The 24223-nt window shown below is 49.8% G+C and overlaps 1 protein-coding gene across 1 annotated transcript in view; it reads right to left on the bottom strand.

Moving 5' to 3' along the window:
- Positions 1 to 24223, bottom strand: part of COL4A2 (collagen, type IV, alpha 2) — a 176939-nt gene that overhangs the window by 32194 nt on the left and 120522 nt on the right. Inside the window, exons 17-28 of the mRNA XM_012637946.1 lie at positions 22914 to 22967; positions 22008 to 22074; positions 18801 to 18911; positions 18135 to 18284; positions 13421 to 13513; positions 12506 to 12669; positions 9484 to 9556; positions 9280 to 9386; positions 7299 to 7500; positions 6885 to 6944; positions 6027 to 6083; positions 1625 to 1732 (exon numbers count right to left, since the gene is read on the bottom strand). Coding sequence (XP_012493400.1) covers positions 1625 to 1732; positions 6027 to 6083; positions 6885 to 6944; positions 7299 to 7500; positions 9280 to 9386; positions 9484 to 9556; positions 12506 to 12669; positions 13421 to 13513; positions 18135 to 18284; positions 18801 to 18911; positions 22008 to 22074; positions 22914 to 22967 — 1246 coding nt within the window. The remainder of the gene's footprint in view (positions 1 to 1624; positions 1733 to 6026; positions 6084 to 6884; positions 6945 to 7298; positions 7501 to 9279; positions 9387 to 9483; positions 9557 to 12505; positions 12670 to 13420; positions 13514 to 18134; positions 18285 to 18800; positions 18912 to 22007; positions 22075 to 22913; positions 22968 to 24223) is intronic.

Here is a 24223-nt window from a genome sequence, read left to right as displayed (position 1 = left end):
ATCATCAGAGTGCCAGTGCTGTGACTTCTAAACATTTAGATACTCAGCAGGGCAACAAAGTGATCCAGACCTATGCTCTGCGGTGGAGGCAGGGAGAGGTTCCTTTGTAGCTCTCTAACGCAGGGTTTTTCTCAGTGCCTTGAAAAAAGACACAGGAAACATGCTTCTCAGTTTTGCACACATGGAAAGATGCAAAATATGAAAGGCAACAGGGTCTGGGTTTGCAAGTCACTGTGGGCTGCAGCACCGAATTCAGAAAGACAAAATCTGTCAAAGACCGGGTACAAAATTCTACACTTAGGTTTAAATCAATTATCCGAGTGCAGAACAGGGAAAAGTCAAGATTCAATTAATCTTTTCTGAAAAAATTCCCCAAATGTCTACATCTAAGGAAGCAACAGTCCCACTGTTCCGAGGGACCTTCCAGACAGGTGGAGCATTTCCCACAGTTTCCAGAGCCCAGTTTGGAAGGAATGTTGACAAGTCGGAGGGCAGTCATGGGAGGATGACCGGTATGCCATGGGCATGGAAATCATGTCACAAAAAGAAAGCTGGTGATCTGGGGTCAGTTCTGCCCATTCATGTCTGTGGGGAGAAGTGGCCCCTCTCGCGGTGTGTGCGGACATGAGCAAGTTGGCCGGGTGGCTGTAGGTACAGCCCAGGGAGGGCTCACTGGGAGGCATACTGTATTCCAACAAAGGGGAAGTTTCTAGCAATAAGAGGGTTGCAATGTTCCACAGGTCCTAGGTGACAAGAGTGATTCCAGCAGAAGCTGGAAGAACACCTGCCCGGGATCCTGTGGAAGGATGTTTTATATTGAGTGGAAAGTTGGCCGTAATGACTTCCACAGTTTCGTTTAGACGCAATCCAAAGTGTGAGTGCCTCTGCAATCACGGTGGTGCGATCACGCTCACTCACATCGTTTGTGCCACAACCACGATGAACGCCTGACTCTGGGGACGCTGAACTGTATATAGAGCGCGATGACACGAGAACACGCATCTGCACTACAGAGCGTGCTGATGCAGGAACACGTGCCTGTCCTACAGGGGGCGCTAATGCACAGGCACGTGCTCTCCCACAACCCACGTGGGAGACACGCATTTTCCTCCATATACAGATACGAGTCTCAAGCTCTTTCAGCGATGACGGTTTCTACCATTTCTTGCTTTGTCAAAATGTAGCTGTAGCTGGAACGGTTGGAATCGTTTACTAGACAAGCTGGAAACTGAAAGGTGAGCTGGGAGGGCCCCAGAAAGCAGGACCATAGCGATCCTCAGACTGGGGATGGATCACGAGAGCCTACTTGCACCTGGGGTGACAGTCCCAGGACAGGGGAATGTTAGTTGCCCTTAGAATGTTTAACATCAACCAGCGGACAATCTTTCTGCAACACCTGTCTCTTTTTCCTGCGGGATCTGTAGGTATTTCTGCAAAAATCTAGCACAGTATTAGTGATGAAAAGTCAAACATTTTTAATCTTCCAAAAACAAGCACAAAATCATCAACATTTGTTGAAACAGTTTCTAAATATTGGAAGATAACAGAGCCGGACAGCTCGATCACATACAAGCTGGTCCTTTCCTGAACCCGTGGGATGAATGGGGGCTCGACACTGACTTACCTGGGGGTCCTGGGAACCCTTCGCGGCCTGGATCTCCTGGGAAGCCCTTGAGCCCCGGCCCTCCATCAGCTCCTGGGAATCCTGGTATTCCTCGGAGGCCTTTGGCACCTAAACACGCAGGTAAAGCACAAACACGTCAAGTCCCAGGAAGACAAATGGGCTGCGATCATGTTTGCATCTGACTCAATATGGTCTCTAACAAAACCAGGCCATATTGAGGCTGGGGGGATGTCAATGGTACGACACACAACCGGGCTTACAGAATGCTTCTCGGTGGCTAAAATCCTGCTTAAGGACTCTACCCATAGAGAAGAAAAACATTCAATATTAAGATTCTGCAGTGTCCTAGCTAAGGGATTGGGGCTGAAGTCAGAATGCCTGGCTGTGAGTCTATCTCTGCCTGTTCTGTGTGACCTTGGACAAACTTCTGAACCTCTCTGTGCCTCAGTTTCCTCATCTGTAAAATGGGGAGAATGACAATACCTACTTCACGGGACTTCGTGACGACTAAATGAGGGAACTCTTGTCCACATTTGGACAGCGCTCGGCGCAGTGCATGAGCTCCATGAATGCTCTCACAGTTCAAGGGCTGGTGTTCCTCACCAATGTCACAAAGCTGAGCTCCCACACTTTTCCATCCATGTTCCCAGTTTTTCTTCAGGAAGGGGCTGCTGTGTGATGCAAACCCACCCTTCCCTCTTGGACAGTGGATGTGCAGATGGCAGAAGTGAGAGGGAAGAGTCAAGAGACCAGCCAGGGGTTTGCAGTGACGGGGAAATGTGTGTGGAGGGCAGTGACTGGCCAAGGTGGGATGGCCTGGGAGCCACAGAAACCAGCCTCGGACATCCGGGCCCTTTGCCTGAGACCAGCCTCAGAACACGTCTCTAGTCTGAGTGTGTCGACTGTGTTGGCCTCTGGTCCTCTCTGACCATCAAGACATGACCGGTGAAAGGTTCTCACATGAGCCGGAGTCTGCAAACTGACACCAACACATGTTCCTAAACATAGGCGATTACTTGGGAAAAGTTCCCATCTCCAGCTCTGTCTCCCTCAGATCCAGGGTCAATGTCAAGAGATGAGAAGCTCCACAGAGCTGTGTGAGCTGAGGAGATCCTCTCTCACCGCTCCCAGGATGAGGCCCAAGAGGGCTGTTCTCACTGTGGACACTCAGTGTGTTAGGAGCAGACAGAACCCAGCAGCAGCCTGCTCCACGGAAGGCTCGATGGCAGGGCCCCCGAGACAGACCCAGGGGGACCACAGCTGCAGGCAGCCCTGGGGAGCTGGGTGCTCCCGAGTGGGCACTGTTGGGCCTGGTCACACTGGGTCTGACCCATGTCACCTATAGCCACTCTACTATTTGCACACATGTGACTGCGGGAGCTGAGAACACACACTGTGAGCATCGAGCTCCAGGAAGGACCCTCCTGCCCTTCACTGGATCTTGGGGGGCTCTGGGCTCAGAGACCGAGGCCCAGAAAAGTCACCAGAATCTCCCAGAACTCTGCTTCACCTTCTCCTCTCCTAATCCTTCATTTGATTGAAATGACTAAAAAATAAGGTCTTTGTTAGAGAGTTTGAACGTGTGTACGACCATATTTTAAGAATTGCTCCCTTTCATGTTCCCCTTTCTGGAGATTTCTGTCCCCAAAGCAGGTAGCCTGGCTGTGCTCCGGCGCAGGGCCCTGTCTGTCTTGTCTCCACTCCATCGGCCGGTGCCAACATTCACAGGGTTGTGGCACAGCCTGACCCCGGGAGTGAGTAACAATGTCGTTTCTAAACGCGGTGACCGGTGCGTACACTAGGAGCAGTGGTTGGCTCTGCCTGGCTGAACTCCACGCACGCCTCTGGCGCTGACTGGAAATACGTTCCTAGCAGGTCACAGCGATGTGCTTCCTCAGGAGGGGCTAGCCAAGGGGACCGGCTCATGACACATAGGCCAGGAAGACTGGGCAGCCTGAGAAGAGGCTCGGGGGCGCTGTACCATGAATGTGTCTGTCTAGATCAGGAAGGGGAGGGAAATGATTGTACCCTGAGGCAGACCCATGGGGACAAGTGCACGGACCGGTGGGGTAAGTGCATGGACGTGTGGGTATAAGGGCACGGACGTGTGGGGACGAGTGCACGGACGTGTGGGTATCAGACGTGTGCGGATGAGTGCACGGACGTGTGGGGATGAGTGCACGGACCCATGGGTATAAGAGCACAGACATGTGGGGATAAGAATACAGACCACAGAGTCTCCACTCCAGGGGCTCAGTGTGCGCTTGGGATCAGGGGCATTTGCATCTTTAAGGACAGCCAGAATGGAGAAGCAGCTTTGGTATCATTCTCTTGGGGACAGAACCACAACCTGAGACCTTCCTGCTTCTGCTAGATTGTCCGGGAAGATTCTTTCAACTCTCCATGGGGAAATAGCACTGGACACGGGGCCGAGGGTGAGCATTCTGTTTGTCACTGACTAGCTTCAAGACCCCGGGCAGGTCATTTGCAGACAGATTTCCCATCTTCGTATCGGGGAGGGCGGCGTACACCTGCACGTCTCTGAGGACCACACTGAGTTGGGCGCTAACGTCTCCTCCAGCAACAAGAGTCTACACCGCATCAGAGTTCATCCAACCTTCCCGTCACATTCTGCAGGGAAGGGTGGCAGCTTTCCACAAAATGTAAGGATTTTCACAATTTTGAAAAGTCTTTTGAAAGTTCCCAGGGCTTCAACTAGAGTTGAGCAGAAGTCGGGGAAGCCTAGAATGTTGAGAGGCCATTTGCCGAGTTATCCCCATTCTGAACGCACAGCGGCACAGTGCTCCGAGCTGCGAGCTGTTCACGGTCATTACCCGTGGCGGCGCCCAGCTGAGGCCAATATCCCTGAGTTCTGGGTCTGGTACATGGATTAGCTTAAGCTTGAAAGGCAAAGAGGGAGAAGGCTGGTTCTGCCTTGCTAACATCAAAAGAATATTGCTTTTTTCACATTTAATTGTAGGCTCATTGCACATCTGAATAATCACCTTACAGACTAAGCCTCAGTCTGTACCAGAAATTACTGCATCCATGATCTCATTAAGACCTCATTGTCTCCTCAGCATACGATCTCATTAACACACGAGGTCTCATTAACCCTCCATCTGGGGAAGCTTAGTGTCGTCAAAACATACTCAGCAAAGCCTCTGCCCTCACACCCGCACATTTTATGTGTACCCGGGACCCTGCTTCCACGCAGCTGCTGCTGAAAATGACCCCACTGTCCCTGAGCCCCAGCTCCCTCCCCACGGAGCCGTCACTGCTCTGGGGGTTGTGGCATCAGCGGCTGCCGGAATCCACGGACAGACGGGACCAGAGCTGGGAGTAGGTACCACGAGGATGATGAGATGTGGAAGATACACATTCAGGGCTCAGAGCCAGCACGAGGGGCTCTAAATCTGCCTCACAGTGCAAATGACACTCTGCACTTTGTCTTATTGTCCCCAGATCCTGCAACTACTATGCACTCGGAAGATGCCCTGAAGGTCCAGGACACAGGACACATCAGCCTGCTTTCCTACCTTTGAGGGCTGTTTGCACAACCCTGGTTTATCACTTTACAGTGTACACAGGGCCTCAGCCACAGCAGGTCACGTGAGGTACTGGGGGCATCTTGGGAAGCAGGAAGAGTCTAGAACACCTGTACTGTTCCTTATTCCTCCTGCATAGGTGAGGACTGAGTCCAGAAAGAACAAGGAGATCAGCTCCAGCTGCGTGTCTCGTCTCTCAACACTGAGTTATCCCACTGCCTCCTCAGTGGGGCGACCAAGGCACTTGCCCTGCCCTGTCGCAGGCTGAGGAGGAGGAACTCAAGGGGCCACCCCTTCGAGCAGCACTCCTGACACTCCAGTCGGAGAGAACCTGCTTTCAGGGCACGGTGGCCCTGGACACCGGCCTTGACTCCCCAACACGAGCTCTTTCCTGGGGGAGATCGGCCTGCGCCAGCAGCAAGGCCCAGCTCCCCCCAGACGCTAGAGACAAAATTGCTAGCTGCCTGTATTTCTGTTTCCTGTCAATCAAAACCCAAAAGAAAGAATCCTGTCCCGTAGGCTCTGGGTACAAAGTCGTAAAATGAAAATGCAGAAAGAGGCACGTTCCCCACACCCCTCCCAGCCACGGAGAGGAGGCTCAGTCTCTGCCGCCGCGGGTGTCCCCGTGAGACCCAGGGTAGAATTTCCTCTTCGAGCCTGGACTCGCTGAGTGTCAGATGCATCTTTCTGCAGCAGTGAGTGAAAAAGGTCCGCTCCCTGCGGAGTGTGCCCAGTTTGTAGTAGGACGTTGGGCACGGCCACGGTGGGTGGGGAGGGCAGGGCCAGGGGAAAGACGGACAGAGAGGAAAACGAGAGGAAGGCTGGGCTCTCTCCAGTTTCCCTCCGAGAGTTACCTGTGGGGCCTGGGGGTCCAGGCAGGCCGGGCAGTCCCTTGGGGCCTCCGATGCAACCTGGGGAGCGAGGAGAAAGGATGAGCCTGGCCATCTCTAATGTGGAGTCTCACAGTCTTGGGGAAGGGCAAGGTCAAAAGCATCAGCCATGCGAACCAGCCACCATCTTACGATCAGAGTAATTTAGTGATTCAATTAATCCTGGTTCTGATGCAAATAAAAGTTTAATTTCATTGTGCAATGAAATCAGAATATTAACGTAAAACGCAAATTTAGTCTAGCCAAGTACAAACAGGTACTGTGCTGACAAACGGCTCATTGCCCCATGTAGGGCACCGGCCTCAGCCCGCGAGGAATCAGACCGGGTCCCGTTAGTGTGGACGCCTCTCTCGTCTGACATGTCTGTCAGTGGAGTGTGCTCCTCACCTCTGAGCCCCAGGTGGTTCTGACTGGGTCACCACCTCCCCTGTGCTCCCAGCCTGTCACGGTGCCGTCACACGTTCGTGGTTTGTGTGTCTGGCCCTCCCACCTCCCCATTCTTGACCTTCCACGGCAGCTCCCCTGGGCCAGCACTCACACTCCCCTGAGACCCTCTCTGCCCTCCTCCGGCCTGCAAGGCCCTGTCCCCAACCTACTTAACACAAAGCCTTCCTCTGGGGCCTTGCTGGCACCTCCTCTTCCTACCACCCCTGAATGGAGCATCTCCAAGACCCTTGGCTTTCTTTTTTCTGCTACCTACATCACAGGGTGCAAACTGGCCCAGCCCAGTGTCCCGAGAAAGGAACCCGGATGTTTTCCAGAGGGGCCTGGCATCTGGACAGCTTTAAGCACACTCTAAAGCCCCTGTCTTTCCCGCAGTACCTGGCTGGACAGCCTCTTGTCTGTCCTCTCCAATGGGCCTTTTCACACCGGTGTCACAATCTGGGGGAAGACACAAGGCAAGAGTGAGGCAGTCTGGAACAACTGGAAGTCAGTGGCTCATCCCGGGGCATGCAGGTGCGTGAGGGGGTGTGTGTGGCGTGTGGTGTGTGCTGCTGGCGGGGGCGGGAACCTCTGTGCAAAGCCTCCGTCACTTCGGCCCTGGAGGGAGCAGCTGCTGGGAGGAGGCTGGTGGGGGGCCCCGAGCCCCTGCGGCTGGGGCGTCATATGTGCATGTGGAGAACAGAACAACCTCATCAGACCCACGGGAGTCCGCACACTGGGGGGGAGAGCAGCGATATGGCAGCACCGACGCTGTCTCGCGACCGAGGAAGAGGAGCGGAGGATTCCTCATACCTATTTGTCCTGGGGTTCCAGGGGGGCCGGGAGGACCCGGGAAGCCTGATGGTCCAGGTAATCCGGCGTCTCCAGGGAAACCGCGCTCGCCTTTTGGGCCCGGTAAACCCAGGCCCGGGGGGCCCCTCTCTCCTGGGACACCCTTAGTTCCAGGTGCTCCTGAGTAGCCCTGGTCCCCTGGGGGGCCTTTGATGCCATCGCCCTGTGTGCAAATTCAGTTTATCTCTTAAAATATATATAGACAGAAAAGATAGCCACTAATTCCCACTTTCCTTTCCCGGTTTCCCGGAGTTCTGTGCCAGGGATACAGAACAGAAAGACAACAGAGATTAATGGGAACCGATTGTCATGGTGTGGCCAAGTCACAGGAGTTGGTGGCCGCGTGTGACAACCGTGAGCAGCACACAGAGGCGTGCACACAGATCCGCGCATTGATTTCCCTCTTCCCACCCACTATCTGCCCTGCGTCAGCCCGGACCTTCATTCACAAAAGATTTCCGCAGAACTGTTAAGACTTAGGTAACTGGGGCAGGAATACATTGTTTTGTTGTAATTTAGCATTTGTGACATGTCTACTGGTCACAAGGGATGATCTGAAGGAAAGGAAGCTAATTTAGACAGAGAGCGCATCGTGCCCCTTGGACATCGAGAGTGATGACAGGGTCAAGAAGGAGAGAGGCCGTGGCTGTCCCATGGCTTGTGAATGAAAGTGCCACCATGGTGGGGCCCTGGGGAGGGCAGACGGAGTGGTGGCAGCACTGCCAAGGGGAAGCTGTGGGTGGGTTGCTCTTAGGAGCCACTCTGGGACAGAGAAAGAGGAGCAGCCCGCGCCACAGCTGGGGACGGCAGCCAGCCCTTGGCGCCATGGGGGCCGCTCGACCCCACACCAGAAAGGTGCGCTCCTCCTGGACACCGATGGCGTCACAAGCCACCACCTCCAGAAGGCCACTGCCACCGTGATGAGTCAAGGCTCACACTTACCACATCCACACAACCGTACACACAAACGCACATCCACACACAGCCAGGATGAGTGTCCTTCCGGACACCAATGACTTCATAAGCCACCAACACCAGAGAAGGCCACTGTCACCATCATGAATCAAGGCTCGCACTTACCACATGTCACACACACCACACACACCTATTCCAATGACTCGTCTCCATTAAAAAGGGGAGACTGGGAGCCAGAGACACACATGCGTGGAGAAGGAGCGTGTGGAGACACGGGGGGAAGTCTGCAGCCAAGGCAGGCGGGAGGAACAGGCCCTCCCAGCCTCAGAGGAACCAGCCCCGCTGACCCCTGGATCTCAGGCTTCCAGCCTGCAGGGCTGCAGACAACAACTTTCTGTGTTTAACCACTCCTCTCTGAGGAGTTTTGTTACAGCAGCCCCGGGAACCTAACACAAAGAGCTGACAGAGGCACAGGCTTGATAACCGCAGGGAGCAAATAAAATGCAATCCAGAGAAACATGTTGCAGAGTCAGGAGCACAGAGAGCTTCGGGGCTGCTGACAGGAAGGGCTGTGCATGGCCGTCCCGTCCCTGCGGCTCCACGGCCGCCTCTCGCCCGCCCCAGCCTCCCCAGGAAGGGAGATTCGCTGGGGTCTCCGCAGGTCACTAGATAGCCTCTTGCTCGATACTGGTGTGCGTGTTGCAAAAACAAAATTGTTTATTTCAAAATTTATCCTAGAAAAATAGGGTTCCACCACTCTTTGGAAGAGTGTATGTTTTGGGGGGCTCATTCTGTGTTGCACCATGAGAAATACTTATTTACTCTTTTAAATGTTCACTCTGGGCTTGGCTTCCAACTTAACTATTTCCTCGAAAATACGATTTCTGCTCATTACAAATAGGGTGGTCCTGGCCTATGCTGGGTTGGTCCAGTGCTGAGGCCAATACCACTTGCTTCTCAGGTTTTTCAAGAACACAAATGATCCCGAAGAGAGGCTGAGCCTGCCCCGCAGCTCACGGTCACTCACCGGAGGACCTGGGAGGCCGGGAAATCCATCGAGCCCCTCGCGCCCAGGGAGGCCATCATCACCTTTTATCCCGGGCACACCGGGGATGCCTGGTTGTCCCCGCTCACCTGGGAAAGAATTTGCACGTGAGTCCACTCATACGGTGTGGCGCACCCGCAGAAAGGCTCCGTGGGCCAAGAACTGTGTAGCCACAGAAGAACTGACCTTTGGTTGTGATTGTTCTGGAATCTCCCTTTGCTCCTTTGGGCCCAGGCACGCCAACATTGCCAGGGGCTCCCTGTGGAAACAGCACAAAGATGTTTCTTTCTCCTTCCAACTGTTAGGACATCTGAGAAGACAGTGACCTTTCAACTCACAACTCGCATCAGTTACCCAGGCCAGGGCAAATGAATTCTAACGGCGTCTCCACAAACTCCCGGGGTTCACACACTCAGTCACTTTTGAGAAGCACTGATCCCAAATTTGAGGTGGCTTACTCTAAACTACTGTCATTTAGAATCCAAGCAGGTGACAGGCCTCCAAGTACAAAGGACAAGAATTTGCGATAATTTAATATTGAGAAAAATAAGTCGTGATGAATAGACAATTTGTTTTCTAAACTGAGGCTAAGGTTGGGGGGAAGGACATACTTTACAGAGAACCTTGTTGCAGGGACACTCAAACTTTAGGCTATAAAATCTAGTGTAGCTTTTTCCACAAGTGGAAATGAGCAGGTTAATGGCTCAGGATTGTATTTTAATATGTGCCATGCGCTAGTTTTTGGCATATCCTGGTTGATGCTATTTCCAACAATATGGAAACTTTTAGCATTGATTTAATTAAATGGAATGTTACAAGTGATTATGAATTCCTTTCTCCTAGAAAATTCCACAGATACTTGATTTATTGATTTAGTTCTTTGCAGAAAAAGGCAACATTCTTTTCGTATCCAGGAGAGCATCTTATACCCAGACAGTGCTCAATAAATGTGTGTTGGGTACACAAATGCCCGGATGAATTTATCGACCCATTCCCATACTTTAAACACTCTGCCAGGCTCTTGCTGTGCAAATATTTTAAAAACCACCGTCACCAACGAAAAACCCCAAGTTGTCTCACGAATTTTTATTGTATTGGGGTTGCCAGACACATAAACATATAATTAAATGCGAGACACCAAATACAACCAGAGGTGTTGGAACAGAAGTCCTGTGGTCGATGTGTGATATTAAAATACAACTGGGAAACATACACTTGGAAGATGTTAGACATTTCAGGTGCACAGAATGGGATCCGTTTGGCTTCTAGGAAACATTCAATCGTTTTTTTAAACAACAGAAGATCCTACTAGCTTTGTCATTAGTAAGTCTGCAATTTTCAAACATGCACTTTTTCTGAACACTTGAGCAATTATTACTCCTTAGACAACCATGATTTAGAGATAGTATCATTTTTAAACTGGGAAACATAGCACCTACTATTGCTTGTTGGATTTTCCCATTTGTTTTCTGAGAAAATTTAGGGCATGGAGCAGCAAGGTGCTTTGGATCTTGCTTTCACCAGCAAAGCTCCTGTGCCACGAAGCAATCAGAGTCTCGACCTTCCCCACCAGCAGCCGTGTGGCTGCAAATCCTCCTCCACTGAGATGTTAGATCGTGAGTCGGATCATTCAGATGTCCTTGTCCAAGTGTCCTGAGCAATCTTTTTCTCTGCTGCTGAATATATGAAATAGTGGACTTTTTGCTTTGTAAATCTTCTGAGGTTTTTTTTTTAAGTTTTGAAAAAAAAACACCCAAAGTATAATTTCTTTGCCTACATCTGAAATTTGCCTTGAAATCTCTGGTTAGCTAAAACCTGCCACGGAAGAAAGATCTACTCCAGGTGACCTTTCCTGAAAGCTTGAAATAAAGGCCGCTTAGCCGGCACATATAGGGAACCCATGGCAGGAGTTTCATACATTCTTACAAAGTAAATTTGCAATTTACCTGGAAATTGTGGTCGCATTTTTTATTGGGCTAAAGAAGCCTTCACAAAATGCTAAATCAATTCTTACCAAATGTGAATGTTCAATAAGTAATATGCTTTACATTCAAAATGCTGAAAGTTCTTCATTTTTGTTTTTGGAGATACAATTCATATACCACAAAATTCACTGTTTTAAAGCAAAAAAGCCAGTGATTTTTAGTATTTTCACGAGGTTGTACAACCATCCCTATTATCTAATTCCAGAACTTTTTTTTTTTTTTGAGACAGAGTCTCACTCTGTTGCCTGGTATAGAGTGCCGTGGCGTCAGCCTAGCTCACGGCAACCTCAAACTCCTGGGCTCAAGCGATCCTCCTGCCTCAGCCTCCCAAGTAGCTGGGACTACAGGCATGTGCCACCATCCCCGGCTAATTTATATATATATTTAGTTGTCCAGATCATTTCTTTCTATTTTTTAGTAGAGACAGGGTCTTGCTCTTGCTCAGGCTGGTCTCGAACTCCTGAGCTCAAACAATCCACCCACCTCAGCCTCCCAGAGTGCTAGGATTACAGGCGTGAGCCACCGCGCCCGGCCTCCAGAACTTTTTTATCACATGAAAAAGAAACTCCATCCCGGTAGCAGTCACTCCTCATTCCCTGCCCTCAACCTGCGGCAGCCCCCAATCCACTTCCTGTCTCTGGACTTGCCTATTGTGGACATTTCCTATGAACAGAATCACATAATATTTCTTCTTTCGTGTGTGTCTTTTCTCACCTAGCATAGTATTTTCAAGGTTCACGCGCACTGCAGCAGGTACCAGGACTGTCCCTACAGTTGAATAATATTCCATTGCATGGTTGTATTAATACCATATTCAGTTTATCCGTTCATCGAGTGATGGACATTTGGGCTGTTTCCACCTTTTAGCCACTCTGAACATAGGTACACATGTATTTATGTGGATGTACGTTTTGATTCTCTTGGAGACACACCTAGGAGTGGCATTTCTGGGTCACATGGTGACTCCAGGTTAATTCCAGCAGCTGCCGCTGCCTCCCCTGCACTGCGGCACTTCTCAGCCCCACGTGAAGGTTCTTAAAGTGCACGCTGGAGCACGTGGTGTTTCCGAAAGGTACCTCCACCCCTTGGCTACACAAGTGTTGATGGTCTAAAGCTGAGTTAATTTAGCAGATAGAAGCTAGGAATGGGTCGGGTGGGGAGAGCCTTAGGGCATCTCACAGCTTTGTGATAAAACCGGCCATGGGGTGGCGCTGCGCTCTCACCTTGAACCCCGGGAACCCGGGGATGCCGTGCTGCCCAGGGTCTCCTGGCTCGCCTTTCCTGCCTGGCTCCCCATTGACACCAGGGAAGCCCTTGAGTCCTGGCAGTCCTGGAACACCCCGGACGAATTCATCGTCTTCTGCACATCTGCAGTCCCCAGCCTCACCTGTGGGCAGGAAGAGGCTGGTTGCTCTGGAGTTTGCTACACAGTGGTCTCTGAGCATGGCAGGGGAGGGAGTGTGAGGTGGGTGAGCAGGGGTGGGCCCAGGAGGCAACACCGGCTGGATGTTGTGCTGGGCACTTTACGTGCATTCTCTGTCCCGATGGGGGTGGTTGTACCCACTTCTCAGATGACGACAGTGAGGCTCGTAGTAAGTTACTCAAGTGTTTGGTCATGGTCTCCTCGGGTTGAGAATCCTACTCTGATGTTTACTGAAGATACTTAAAAACTGGGACCACTTACAGAGGCCTGGGCAGAGTTGAGGGGACTCTCAAGGACACTGAGGAACCTCCAGTGGCCGGAACTGTGGGATTGCCACAGCCGGGCCTGGGGGCCAAGGGGCGGTGCCAGCCCCAGGGAGCTGTCAGGGAGGGTGGCCTGGCAAGAGCGCTGGCCGTGGACGCCAAGGTCATGGTGAGCAGGGAAGATATACCTGACCTTCCTTCCCCGGTTTCGCCACGGCTGCACCGGGGAGCCAGGCAGCTAGGGAGCGCGTGCTGGCAGCAGGCTCAGCTCCCCTAGGACTCAGGGCCCAGAGGACGCACAGTGGCTCACCCACAGAATGCCTGGGTGCCACCTGGGCCCCTGACTCCTGCAGCCTGCCCTCAGGTGTGCCCACGCAGATGGCGATGGAGTTAACCTTCTGCAGGGCGAGGTGACTCAGGAAGGCCCCCTCCAGCTCCCCACGCATCCTTACCTTTCCATCCCTTCTGTCCTCGGGTCCCCGGGAAGCCAGAGGGCCCAGGGAAGCCCACTCTTCCTTCTATTCCTTTGAGGCCAAACAGGAAACCTAAGGAGAAGACCCACAGGCAGAGGACGTCAGCACACCATGGTCAGACCAACGTCTCGCTGAACCCAACGCTGGCAAGGTTGTCTGCCAAGTCTCCCCAAATGGTCTGTCAACTCTGACTCCATCCCAAAACATCCTTTTAGAAAGAAACTTAGGCTGCTTTGTGGCCATAGCCTTCAGGGTTGGAGAGAAATACAGGAGTCTGCAAATTTAGCTTTTCCATTAAAGTATAGAGATGAAAATCATTGCTTTTGATAAACATTGAGTCCAAAGAAAGGTTTTCATTCATTTACCACGTAACTTGGATTCCAAGACTACCACATACTTCTGGTTCCCCAGAAAGACAAAAAAAAAAAAAAAAAGAAAGAAAGAAAGAATCAAGATGAGCTCTATTCCATTTCCCATTTTGTCCTTTTGTTTCTGGAATGGGATTGGGTGCATGTGTGCATGCCGCCCCTCTGTGCACATACTCTTTCCTGTTTCACTCTTGCGCACGCGCACAGATTTAGTGTAACTAGCGAAGATCTCTGTGGCCAATCTGGATTCGGTGTGGTTAGCCTCACTGCACAGTCCAGAACTCCACCTTCCCCTTCTGAGTCTCTCCCGACTACCAAGGACCAGGGCCCTTCAGAAGTCCTGCCATCTCCTGCAGGGCTCAGTGACCCAGGCAGGGGTACTCAGGTGGGTGACGCGTAAAAAGTACGCGCTCTTGGTGCCAATACAGTTCTTGGTGTTGCGTTCGAGAAGGGTGCCACCTTGTGGAAAAAAGAGAGCCATACATTTCCAGCACACAAAAGCCCCTGCTGGATGCAGAACCTACACGTGCCCCCTGGAGCATTCTGTCTCCTCACTGTTCAGTCTAGTAGGGTCATAGCTCCAACAAGCAAATAAAACTCCTCCCAGAAAATTAAAATGCATGCTGCCATAAACACCACATGGTACCTGGGAGGAAGAGAGACTGAGGTCACTAAGAAAGCAGGAAAGAGAGGAAAACGCCACGTTTTTAAAACTTTAGCTGTCTGCTTGGAAAATTAGCACCAGAATTTGAATATCAGCAAGCTCCTAGGTAAGCACAAATATTTATGGAAAGGTGGCAATAAATATTTGTCCCATGTAATTTGGTCTCACATTTAATATAACTCATTCATTCATTCATTCATTGATCAAACATTTATCCAGCACCAGTGCCACGCCAGGCAGGTGCTCAGCCCTGTGTGTATACAACTGGAAACAAAACCAACACATGCTCATGAAACCCACAGCTTAGGTGTAGAGACACATCAAACACATCAGCAAACAAACATAGATTTTCAAACTGTGGCCCTTGCTGTGAGAACAGGGAGCTGTCAGAGAAAGTGACAGGGACGAGCCCATTAAAATTGGCGGAGGGCGGGGGGTTCAGGACAGTCCTTTCTGAGGAAGTGACACTTAAAGCCCAAAGCAGGGATCGGGATGGAATGTTCTGGGAGGGGATTAGAGTGTCTCAAAGGCCCTGTCAATGATGGAGGGTGGTAAGCAAAGGACAGATTTGCATGAGGGGAGGGGACAGGTCCTGCCAAGCCACGGGGTCCAAGGGGCTGGGCTTGGCTTTCATCTCAAGGGCACTGGGAAGCCACGAAAGGGCTTCAAGGAGGGAGCTCACACAAGCTACGTGTGGATGACCGCCTGGAGAGAGAAGGGATGGTGGGTTGTCCACTCCAGGAGACTAGGCACGAGGTGGCTTGGATTAGGGTGAAGGTGGGGAAAGGGACAGGAAGGGACAGATTCAGGATTCGAGAGGAAGACTCACCAGGACAAGGAGAGGGCTTCAGGGTGGGGCAAGCGGGTACCTGGAGTGTCCCCCAGGGCTTTGCTGCGGCGCCTGGCTTTGTGGGGGTGGGTGAGGACCACAGAAGGGGACTGTGGTGGGGAGGAGGAGGTTCGGAGTTCGATTTTGCACAGACAAAGGTTGAGGTGTTTGTGAGACGTGTGTGTAGTGTTGACTAAGCATCTGGTTAAGCATCTGGTTAACAGCTATGTGTGCGGAGCTCAGAATACAGAACAGGGCTAGAGACAGAATTAGAGTGACTGGAGTAGAAATTGTGTTTCCACGAATGGCGGGTTTACCCAGGGAGAGAGTATAGAGAGAAGGGTGTGAGACTGGACTTCGAGGAACCCCACCGTCTACCGCTGAGGCCACCAACCCCCGGGCTGCGGCCCAGTACCCATGCATGTGGCCTGTTAGGAAATGGGCCGTGCATCCTGGCCCGAGCTCCGTACCATCTCCCTGCCCAGACACCTCACCCCCACCTCAGTCCATAGAAAAATAGTCTTCCATGAATCTGGTCCTTAGTGCCAAAAAGGCTGGGTACCGCAGGTCTATGGGATGGGTGGAGGAAGAAGAAGGAAGAGACTGCAAAGGAGCCTGAAAGAGAGTGGTCAGAGGGATGGGGCGGGCAGTGGGATTATGAGGAGGGCAAGAGAAGCGAGTGTCGCTGCTGTGTCCTGCGCCGCAGAGGCTGCCGCTGCCGGAGACACAGGCATCCCGGGGTCGGGGCTCTGCGGTGGTGACTGGTGGCCAGGTCAGCAGCTGTCTTGGTCCAATCATGGATTTGTGGGCTCTACTTTACGTCTCTAACCCCTCCTGATATTTTACGGGAAGCGTAGCATCAGAGGTAGGGTTATTCAACCACACACACTTCAGGGATGTCGGCATTTAAAATCTGGGACACACTCTCCAGGACAAAGAGATCGTGGGTGTTCCTTATAGTGTCAGTATCAGATGCTTTGCAAATTTAGCCAAAAAGGCACAGTGCGGCTGCCGTAATACGACATCATTCCTCTGTTGTTCTCCTTTTATCTAATATATTAATAATCTCCAACAAGTCCTGCAGAACAGAGGTGCGCCTCTTAGATGTTTTGAAACTAATTTCCATGGAAAGGCTGATGGATGAACGAACAGGCATATTTCATTTCAACTTATTCTAGAGCAGGATGGAACTTCCCCTGGATTCAGTTAACTGAACTGGAAATAGGAGTAAGCAAAATATTTCACCCAAAAAGAAAACTATCCTCATGGTTTGCTTTTACAGGAATTGCAAAAGACTAAAAATTCTGGTTTTCATCAGTAGCAACCCATAAAATAGGAGGAAATGAAGTTAACAAGAGAAGAAGCCAACAATTTCATTCCAAGGAAAAAGTCGCGAAGAACTCTGTGGGAATCAAGGTCGCTGAGATTAAATTACGACTAAACACACACACATTTAAAAAAGGCCATTGTGGCTGGCTACTTTTTGTACAAAAGGTTGCTTAAAAAAGGTTATTTGGAAACAACGTGTCTCACGTGGGTAAGATATATTTAAAAGAGAACTTAAGTTGTATGATTTTAAAATTTTTAGTTGATAAAATGTAACTGATACCATTCCATCTATTTTATAAATTCCCTCCTCGGTCTACAATACGGTAGATCAGAAATAAGTTGTTTGCAGTTGACTTATATTAGTAAATCCCAGACTTGCTAAGCAAGATTTATAAGACAAGATGGCATGTGCTTGTGTCTTTATCAAAATGGAATTTAGTTACAGGAACAATGGCTAAGTTAGCCTTTAGTCACAGTTCTGTAAAGTGACATATTTTTGTGCTTTTATTTTTAACACCTCCTGTTCTGTTCCAAAAAAGGAAAATCCAAAAGATAACATTTACTTAGGAAATATAATGCTCATAGAAACTTAGCTTTTATCACAGCTGTCATAGTAATAAATATTATTTCCAGGATAATAAAAAAAAAGTGACGGTAACATTGCTCAAACTATTTGGCGAATTCATGATGCAGGGAAATATCTGTATCTAAAAATTTTCAAAAGAATGTGGGAATATTTGTTTTATTCTAGTCGGAAAAAAATGGGAAAGTAGAACCATATTAAGTAAAATTTTACTATAGAATATAAGAAAGAAGCAGAGAAGTGACTACTGATTCTTTTAATGGAGGAAATACGTAGAGATATCCTTCTAATACTTCCAACAATTTTCCTTCTAGAAATGGCAAAGAGAATTAGCCTTCCAAAATAAAATAAAACACAAATTTTTGAATTTGACCTTTAATTGAAATTGACACTACCCGTTAGCAAAAATGATGTTCTTCCTCCCCGAAGACAGGAGCTATACGAGATGATGGGGGTGATGTCAGGGAATTTAAAGTAAACTATTTTGCAAAAAGCAGCAGCCAGGGAGACAGATTATCAGGTCTGCTTACAGTGGTTGGTGAAACACAGGAGAGAGGCTGCCAGCCCAGGGCAAGGCCCCACCCTGAAAGGAGGTGCCCGGAATTTATCACCCAGACACCAGAGCACCTTTTCCAGCCCACACCCATTTCCAGACTCCACATCTCAGGTGTTTTGCTGAAGCATCCTAACTTCTCTGTGTGATAGCCACAGGTTTGTGGATACTTGACAGGCCTCCAAGGCTGTGGACCCCAGAGAGTACCCACTATACCCTAACCTACCCAAATCCACTACGCCCTAAGCCACTGTCCTACTGGATCAGTTCACAGAACTATTTAGCAGAAAAACCAAATAAGATCTGGCTGTGGTCAGGCTTCTCTGGACACCGGGACGCACCCTCCCTTGAGTTCCCCTCTGCTCACCATCTGGTCCAGGTTCTCCGGCAGGCCCGGGGCGTCCTTGGAGCCCCGGCTTTCCGTCTGCTCCAGGTGGGCCTGGGTATCGTGCAGGGACGCCCGGGTCTCCTGCGAAGCCTTTGGGTCCCATCTCACCCGGCAGGCCCCGCTTCTCATCTGAAATGCAACAGCATTCATCAGCACGCGTCTCCTGGTATCCACCGGGTGCGTCTGTGTTCGCGTCCACGGGACTCCTGGCAGGACTAGCAGCTTCGCAGTCCCATCAATAATGCAAGAGGTAGATGCCGCTGGTATATGTCGTTATGATTTTTCTACTTTAAAAAGGCACCTCTCCTTGCCCCCTAAATAATAGCCTGATAATTGTGACCAGCACTTGGCAACAACATCTGATGATCCTCTATGCTTTGCCCAACCCACAACGGAATCGTGTGAGTTACTCCTCAATGGCACAATCTAACCTAATCGGGGACTTATTGTCATATGTGCAACAGTTCCATGAAGACATCCAAACCATGTACGCAAGACTCCCTAGAGCTTGCTAAGGCTAATCTATGAGAAAAAGTAACAAAAACAACAAAATAGCTGTGTAGTCAGTAAAGGCTTGGTGGTTTGTGTTGAGACCTGAGGGCAGTACTTTTGGCCTTAGACTTTGGTACCATGAAACCACATTACCTTCATCTATGATGGATGTGCCAGGCAGGCCTGGGGGGCCAGGGTCTCCTGGCTCACCGCGGCTTCCAGGCTCCCCATAGGCCCCTGGGAATCCTGGGTCACCTCTGGCACCTGGAACCGAGACAAGAAGAACAAGACTGTTGTCCAAGATTGCGACAGATGTTCACTCTTCCACTGAGTAGTATTTACAACTACCCTGCACATGGTGTGAGCACAGTGTGTGTGGGGGGTAAAATGCTTAATATACAGGTGGTTTCTGTTTGCAAGGAGCTTGTTCACAGTCAAACAGGGGTGGTACAAGATTCCTACAGATATTAAACAGTCTGGCATGCCAAAAAGATACATGGAGCTTTCGAAGGAGGGGAGGATTATTTTGGGGAAAAACCTGATATTGAGGGATCCCAGAGAATACAAATAGAAGTAGGTAACATTTGTGCCCTTGCTGTGTGTGGAGGTTCAGTGTTAAACACTGGAGGTGCGTTCGACTCCCCTGAGGCCATGGTCTAGACGGCATAAGAGCCTTACTTCTGCAAATGGGGAGAGGATGTCCAGGGTGGGGGAGAACAGCCACACTGACTGCACTTGGCAGGATTCTGGCGGGAGTGCCGGGTCCCCAGCAGCAGGGTTAATGTGAAATCGGGAGCCCAACGTGTGAGGAAAGAAGGCAACGATCTGACTAGAAGCCCTGCCGTGCCCCAGGCAGGCGCGGTCCCAGGAGGCCTGCACGGGGGAGCTCCGTCCCTGAGGCAGCTCTCTGCCCCAAAGTCCTCTTCCCCTCACTGTGTGCCAGATGAACAGTGTGTGTGGCTGCTCTCACAAACTGTCATCCCCAAAGAGCAAATGCAACGTGGCATCGCCAAGTTCTTTTGCTGTGTAAACAGCAATACTTTACTGTATAGCACATTTTTCTGGAATATAATTGAGAAAGATGAGGGTAAAGAGAAGAAAATATGTTTTAACATGTAAATATTAGTAATTTTTTAGGAAATCCATCACTCTGCATGTGATCTTCAATTTTTTAATCTCAAAAGCATATCCTTAAAGTAAGGAGAGGAGTTGCTGGGCCTCCTACTTGGACTGTACACACGAGGGACTGGACCTGCGACTCCCTCATGGGACGCCCTGTGCCGCAACCAGGCGGCCTGGAGCTGCATATCGCGCCTTCTCTTCTTACATACGCGACCTTGGGCAAGGCACTCAACTGCCCTGAGCTTCCATTTCTCCCTCAGTAAAACGAGGCTGCTGTTCATCCCCACGTCACAGGGTCATTAAAGTAGATAAATTGAAAAGTACAATTAGAAACAACTAAGAACACTGCCTGGCACATAGTAAGCACTATATAAATGTTAGCCTTTACTATGATTAAATAAAAAGAGACAAGATAAAGTTTAAAACCATAGACTCCAGTTGCCCGGAAGAATAGCAAGATTACTTTTATTTTTAGTTACCTTGGAATCATTTCTTTTAGCACAAACTCATCTTTCATTTTTGTATTTTGACAAGTTCATGCAACGTTACGTTGTAAAAGATACATGGATTTTCCTCTTTTCCCTCAGGGAATCTGCTCTTTAGTCAAGCTCTGACCCTAAGAAACCCTGGAAAGCAACTCAGCCAGCATTCCGGCTCACCAGTAATGCCGGAATGTTGTCAGGTAGCAAAGACGGCAACTGGCGTTTCTGAATCCGCTTGTGGGAAAAAAATGAATTTTAAAACCACCTGTCTTCCCAGTGAGAGTCCCAGGAAGACAGTACGGTGAAAAGGAAGAGCTGAATGAAAACTGGGCTCTCAGTCAGTGACATTTCTGAAAAACGCAAAAGAAATATTGCTAACATTAATTCAAAAATTACATTCCCAAAGTCTCAAAGTGAGTATTTCCATTTTACCAGAATCACTAATAGTGAGTTGGGTCAGACAGCCCCACAGTTTCAGCCGGGTTTCGGGCTTGGTCGTTGTATGGACACTGTGGATGAGAAGGTGGGGTGCCCCTTCCCGGTCAGGCACATCACAGGGTGGAGCACAGATTTCAGAAAATATTCATCTATGGCTCCGTGTCAACCAGAGAGGCATGCCCAGGGGCCTGCTCCATTCTGTATTTTCACCAGCGTTGGACATAGACAAGCAAAAGTAGTTATCACATGCACAGCTGGCTCACACCTAAGCAGGAAAGTGAATTCTCGACACCTGGACACGCGATGGGGGTGAGTCAAATGATCCATGGGATTTAGGAAGAAAATGTCAGGGGGTCTGTATTTTTAGAAAACACTTGACCCTTCACAATGCCCATGCGATGTGCATGGGTTGTCACATCCATCGTTCAGTTTTAGAGTAGGCATTGCTGGGCACCTACTACGTGCCCGGTACTGTCCCAGGCACTGGGGATGCAGCAGTGAACCACGCAGAGCTTTCTGTAACATGGAGAAGTTACCATGTACATACATACATATATACACATATATAAACACACACATACATACACACACGGTTATTAGAAGGGGGTGCTGAAACATTTTTTTTAACTGAGAAGCATGCACATTCTAAAAGGTCAGAGCCCAGTGCTATAACTGCAGGATTAGAATCCTACTTCCATATGATCTCACCAGTTTGGGAGGCTGAGCCTTAAGAACAGGTGTGCCATCAGCTGCAACACACACAACCTTCATTTACACCCCAAAGTCACTTGCATCATGGGAGTGGTAGTTTATGTGCAAAATTTTGGGGATTTCATTGCCTTGAAGTTTGAGAGGACATGACTGTTTACAGATTATGGGTTATGATCAATTCTAGGTGTCAGACTGGCAAGCTGGGGGCTCAGGAATCTTGGTCCCTTTGGAGGAAAGAACCTCAAGGTGGCTGGGACTGCTGTCACTGGGTCTGTTTGGTGATAGTCCAGATAGAAAAACCACAACTTGCACAAGTTACATAGAAGTAAAAGAATTCCCCAGAGGAGGGGGTCTCACTTGGAAGGCAGTGAACACTCTCTCAGGCAGAGGCAGAATGATGGTCTCCCCGTGACACCTGTTACGCCACGAAGGACAAGGGAAGTTGTACATGACACTGAGATTCTCCGAAGGTTGTGTTCTAAACACAAAATTTTCGGTTTTGTTTTGCTTTGATTAGAAAAACTGTCTTAAACGTTCATGACTCCGTGTCTGTACCAGGAGAAAACGTGTATGTGACGCTAACCATGCAGGGGAAACTGACACACACCTTTTGCTAGGGAAGGATGCGGGGAGTAGGCAGGCAGTCCCGGGGGTCCTCGGTCACCCGCTTCTCCCTAGAGAGAGGAAGGAGAAAAATAGGAGGATGTGAGAATAGCCCTTTGGAGTTTTTGACAATACGCTTATTTCCAAAGAATAATGCTGAGTGTGTACTAGCAGTTGAGCAAGTCAGCTATTCTGAGCAACTGAACCACAGACTGTGCTTGGGGCAATGCGCCCACCGTGCAGCAGTGGTGGGTCCAGGCATCCCAGCCTCTAGCCAGATGCAGAGAACAAGACAGGTGGTCGCCAATCCCATTTTGACATTCCTGTCAAATGCCAGAGACTGTGCTTTCTGTAGTTCAGACTACTACATGGTTGATAATGGTACCTGACCCACCCCGGTGAACTGGGAGATGGTGCAGCTGCACCCTGAGGGAACGCCATCAGTATTGGCAAGACGTAACATTCCACATGCTGCCTGGACATCTTTGAGCCTCCCAGGGCTCTGAAGTCCTCACCAGATTTGTCCCCACCCAGCGAGTTCCTGTCTCAGCTGGACCAGCCCCACCCTACCCGGTCCTCAGCCGAATGGCTCCACCTCCCTGCCCACCACAACATTATTTAGACAAGTCATCTCCCCCTAGGAACCAGGGGCCCCTCACCCTCTTGCTCCTGCGACACCCGCCTCCTGAGGCCCTACTGGCTGCCTGTGCTGAGCGCAGCCTGAGAACAGCCCCAGGTGCCTGCACGGCAGGCGGCATCCTCCCCCCAGTCTGGGCATATGTGTGACCAATAAGTCACTGTCCACCTCATCTGCCCAGGGTCGGGTGCCATGTGTTCAGTCATCTCATACCATTTAGGGCAGGGGATGCCTCCTTCTCTAAGGAAGGACAGAAATGACAAAGGGGCTCACCTTGGGTCCTCTGGGCCCATCAGGGCCTTGGAAACCATCCAGGCCTCTGCTTCCCTGCAGAAAAGAGGCAAGTTTTTTTTTAAAAAATCTCTAACAGATAACTTAAAAAAGTGACTGCAACACATTATAGCTAACAAAATTAACAATAATCCATTCAATTTGTGAACCCAGTCTGTGTTTAATTTTTCCTGATTTTGGTCTCAAAAATGTCTTTTTAACGTTGCTTTGCTTGAATCAGGAGCCAAAGTCCAAATAAAACATTTGTCTCCTCTGTCCCCCAATTCTCTTTTCGTTTATAATAGTTCCTCCATCACTTCCTTTTTTTTTTTTTGAGACAGAGTCTCACTGTGTTGCCCGGGCTAGAGTGCCATGGCGTCATCCTAGCTCACAGCAACCTCAAACTCCTGTGCTCAAGTGATCCTCCTGCCTCAGCCTCCCGAGTAGCTGGGACTACAGGCATGTGCCACCATGCCCGGCTAATTTTTTCTATATATTTTTAGTTGTCCGATTAATTTCTTTCTATTTTTAGTAGAGACGGGGTCTCGCTCTTGCTCAGGCTGGTCTCGAACTCCTGAGCTCCAACAATCCGCCCGTCTCGGCCTCCCAGAGAGCTAGGATTACAGGCGTGAGCCACCGCGCCCGGCCTCTTTTTTTTTTTTTTTTTTTTAGCATCACTTTGTTGTTGAACAAACTGGGTCATTTGTGCAGTGAATGTCCCATTTCACCCTAGGGGTGTGGCACCCACCATCCGCCCCCCAGACTCTCTCCAGTTACTAGAGCCGGAGCCGCGCTGCACGCACGCGCCTCTGTTCAGCAGGGACTGTTCGTTCTCGGAGGACGCTTCTGCTTCCGCGTGATCACTTGTGAGGGGCAGGTGCTCGGTTGCCCCACCTTAGTGATTTTTCTGACTACTCAGTGGGGTCGGGTGTTGACAGCCTGACCCAGCTATTAAAACTCTCGCGACAAGTTTTGTTTTCAATTCCCTTGAACATCCATTGAAAGATAAAGGCTATCCTTATCACAGTCACATCGGCAGGTGTCTGGATAGATGAGTAAAGCTTTCTAATAATCTATTAATAGAAATATATTCCTCCGTGTTAAAAAGTTGGTAGGGTGCAGCTCCCCAAATTCAGAAAGCCAGATGCCAAAGGTATCAGAAATGCATGTTCTCTGATTATTTTAGAGGCTATTTCGACATCCAGGAGCAGTTACACTGGAAGTCATGTTGTTTAGACTGAACTGAGTTGGGCTTTGTTTTGTGCTTTTTGTGATGGGCTTGTGGTTGGTTTATTTTTAGAAAACACTTGACC

Source organism: Propithecus coquereli, unplaced genomic scaffold, assembly GCF_000956105.1.
Source record: "Propithecus coquereli isolate 6110/MARCELLA unplaced genomic scaffold, Pcoq_1.0 Scaffold125, whole genome shotgun sequence".
Taxonomy (NCBI): Eukaryota; Metazoa; Chordata; class Mammalia; order Primates; family Indriidae; genus Propithecus; species Propithecus coquereli.
Note: the sequence above shows the minus strand (reverse complement) of the source record. Positions and strands in the feature narration are given on the sequence as shown.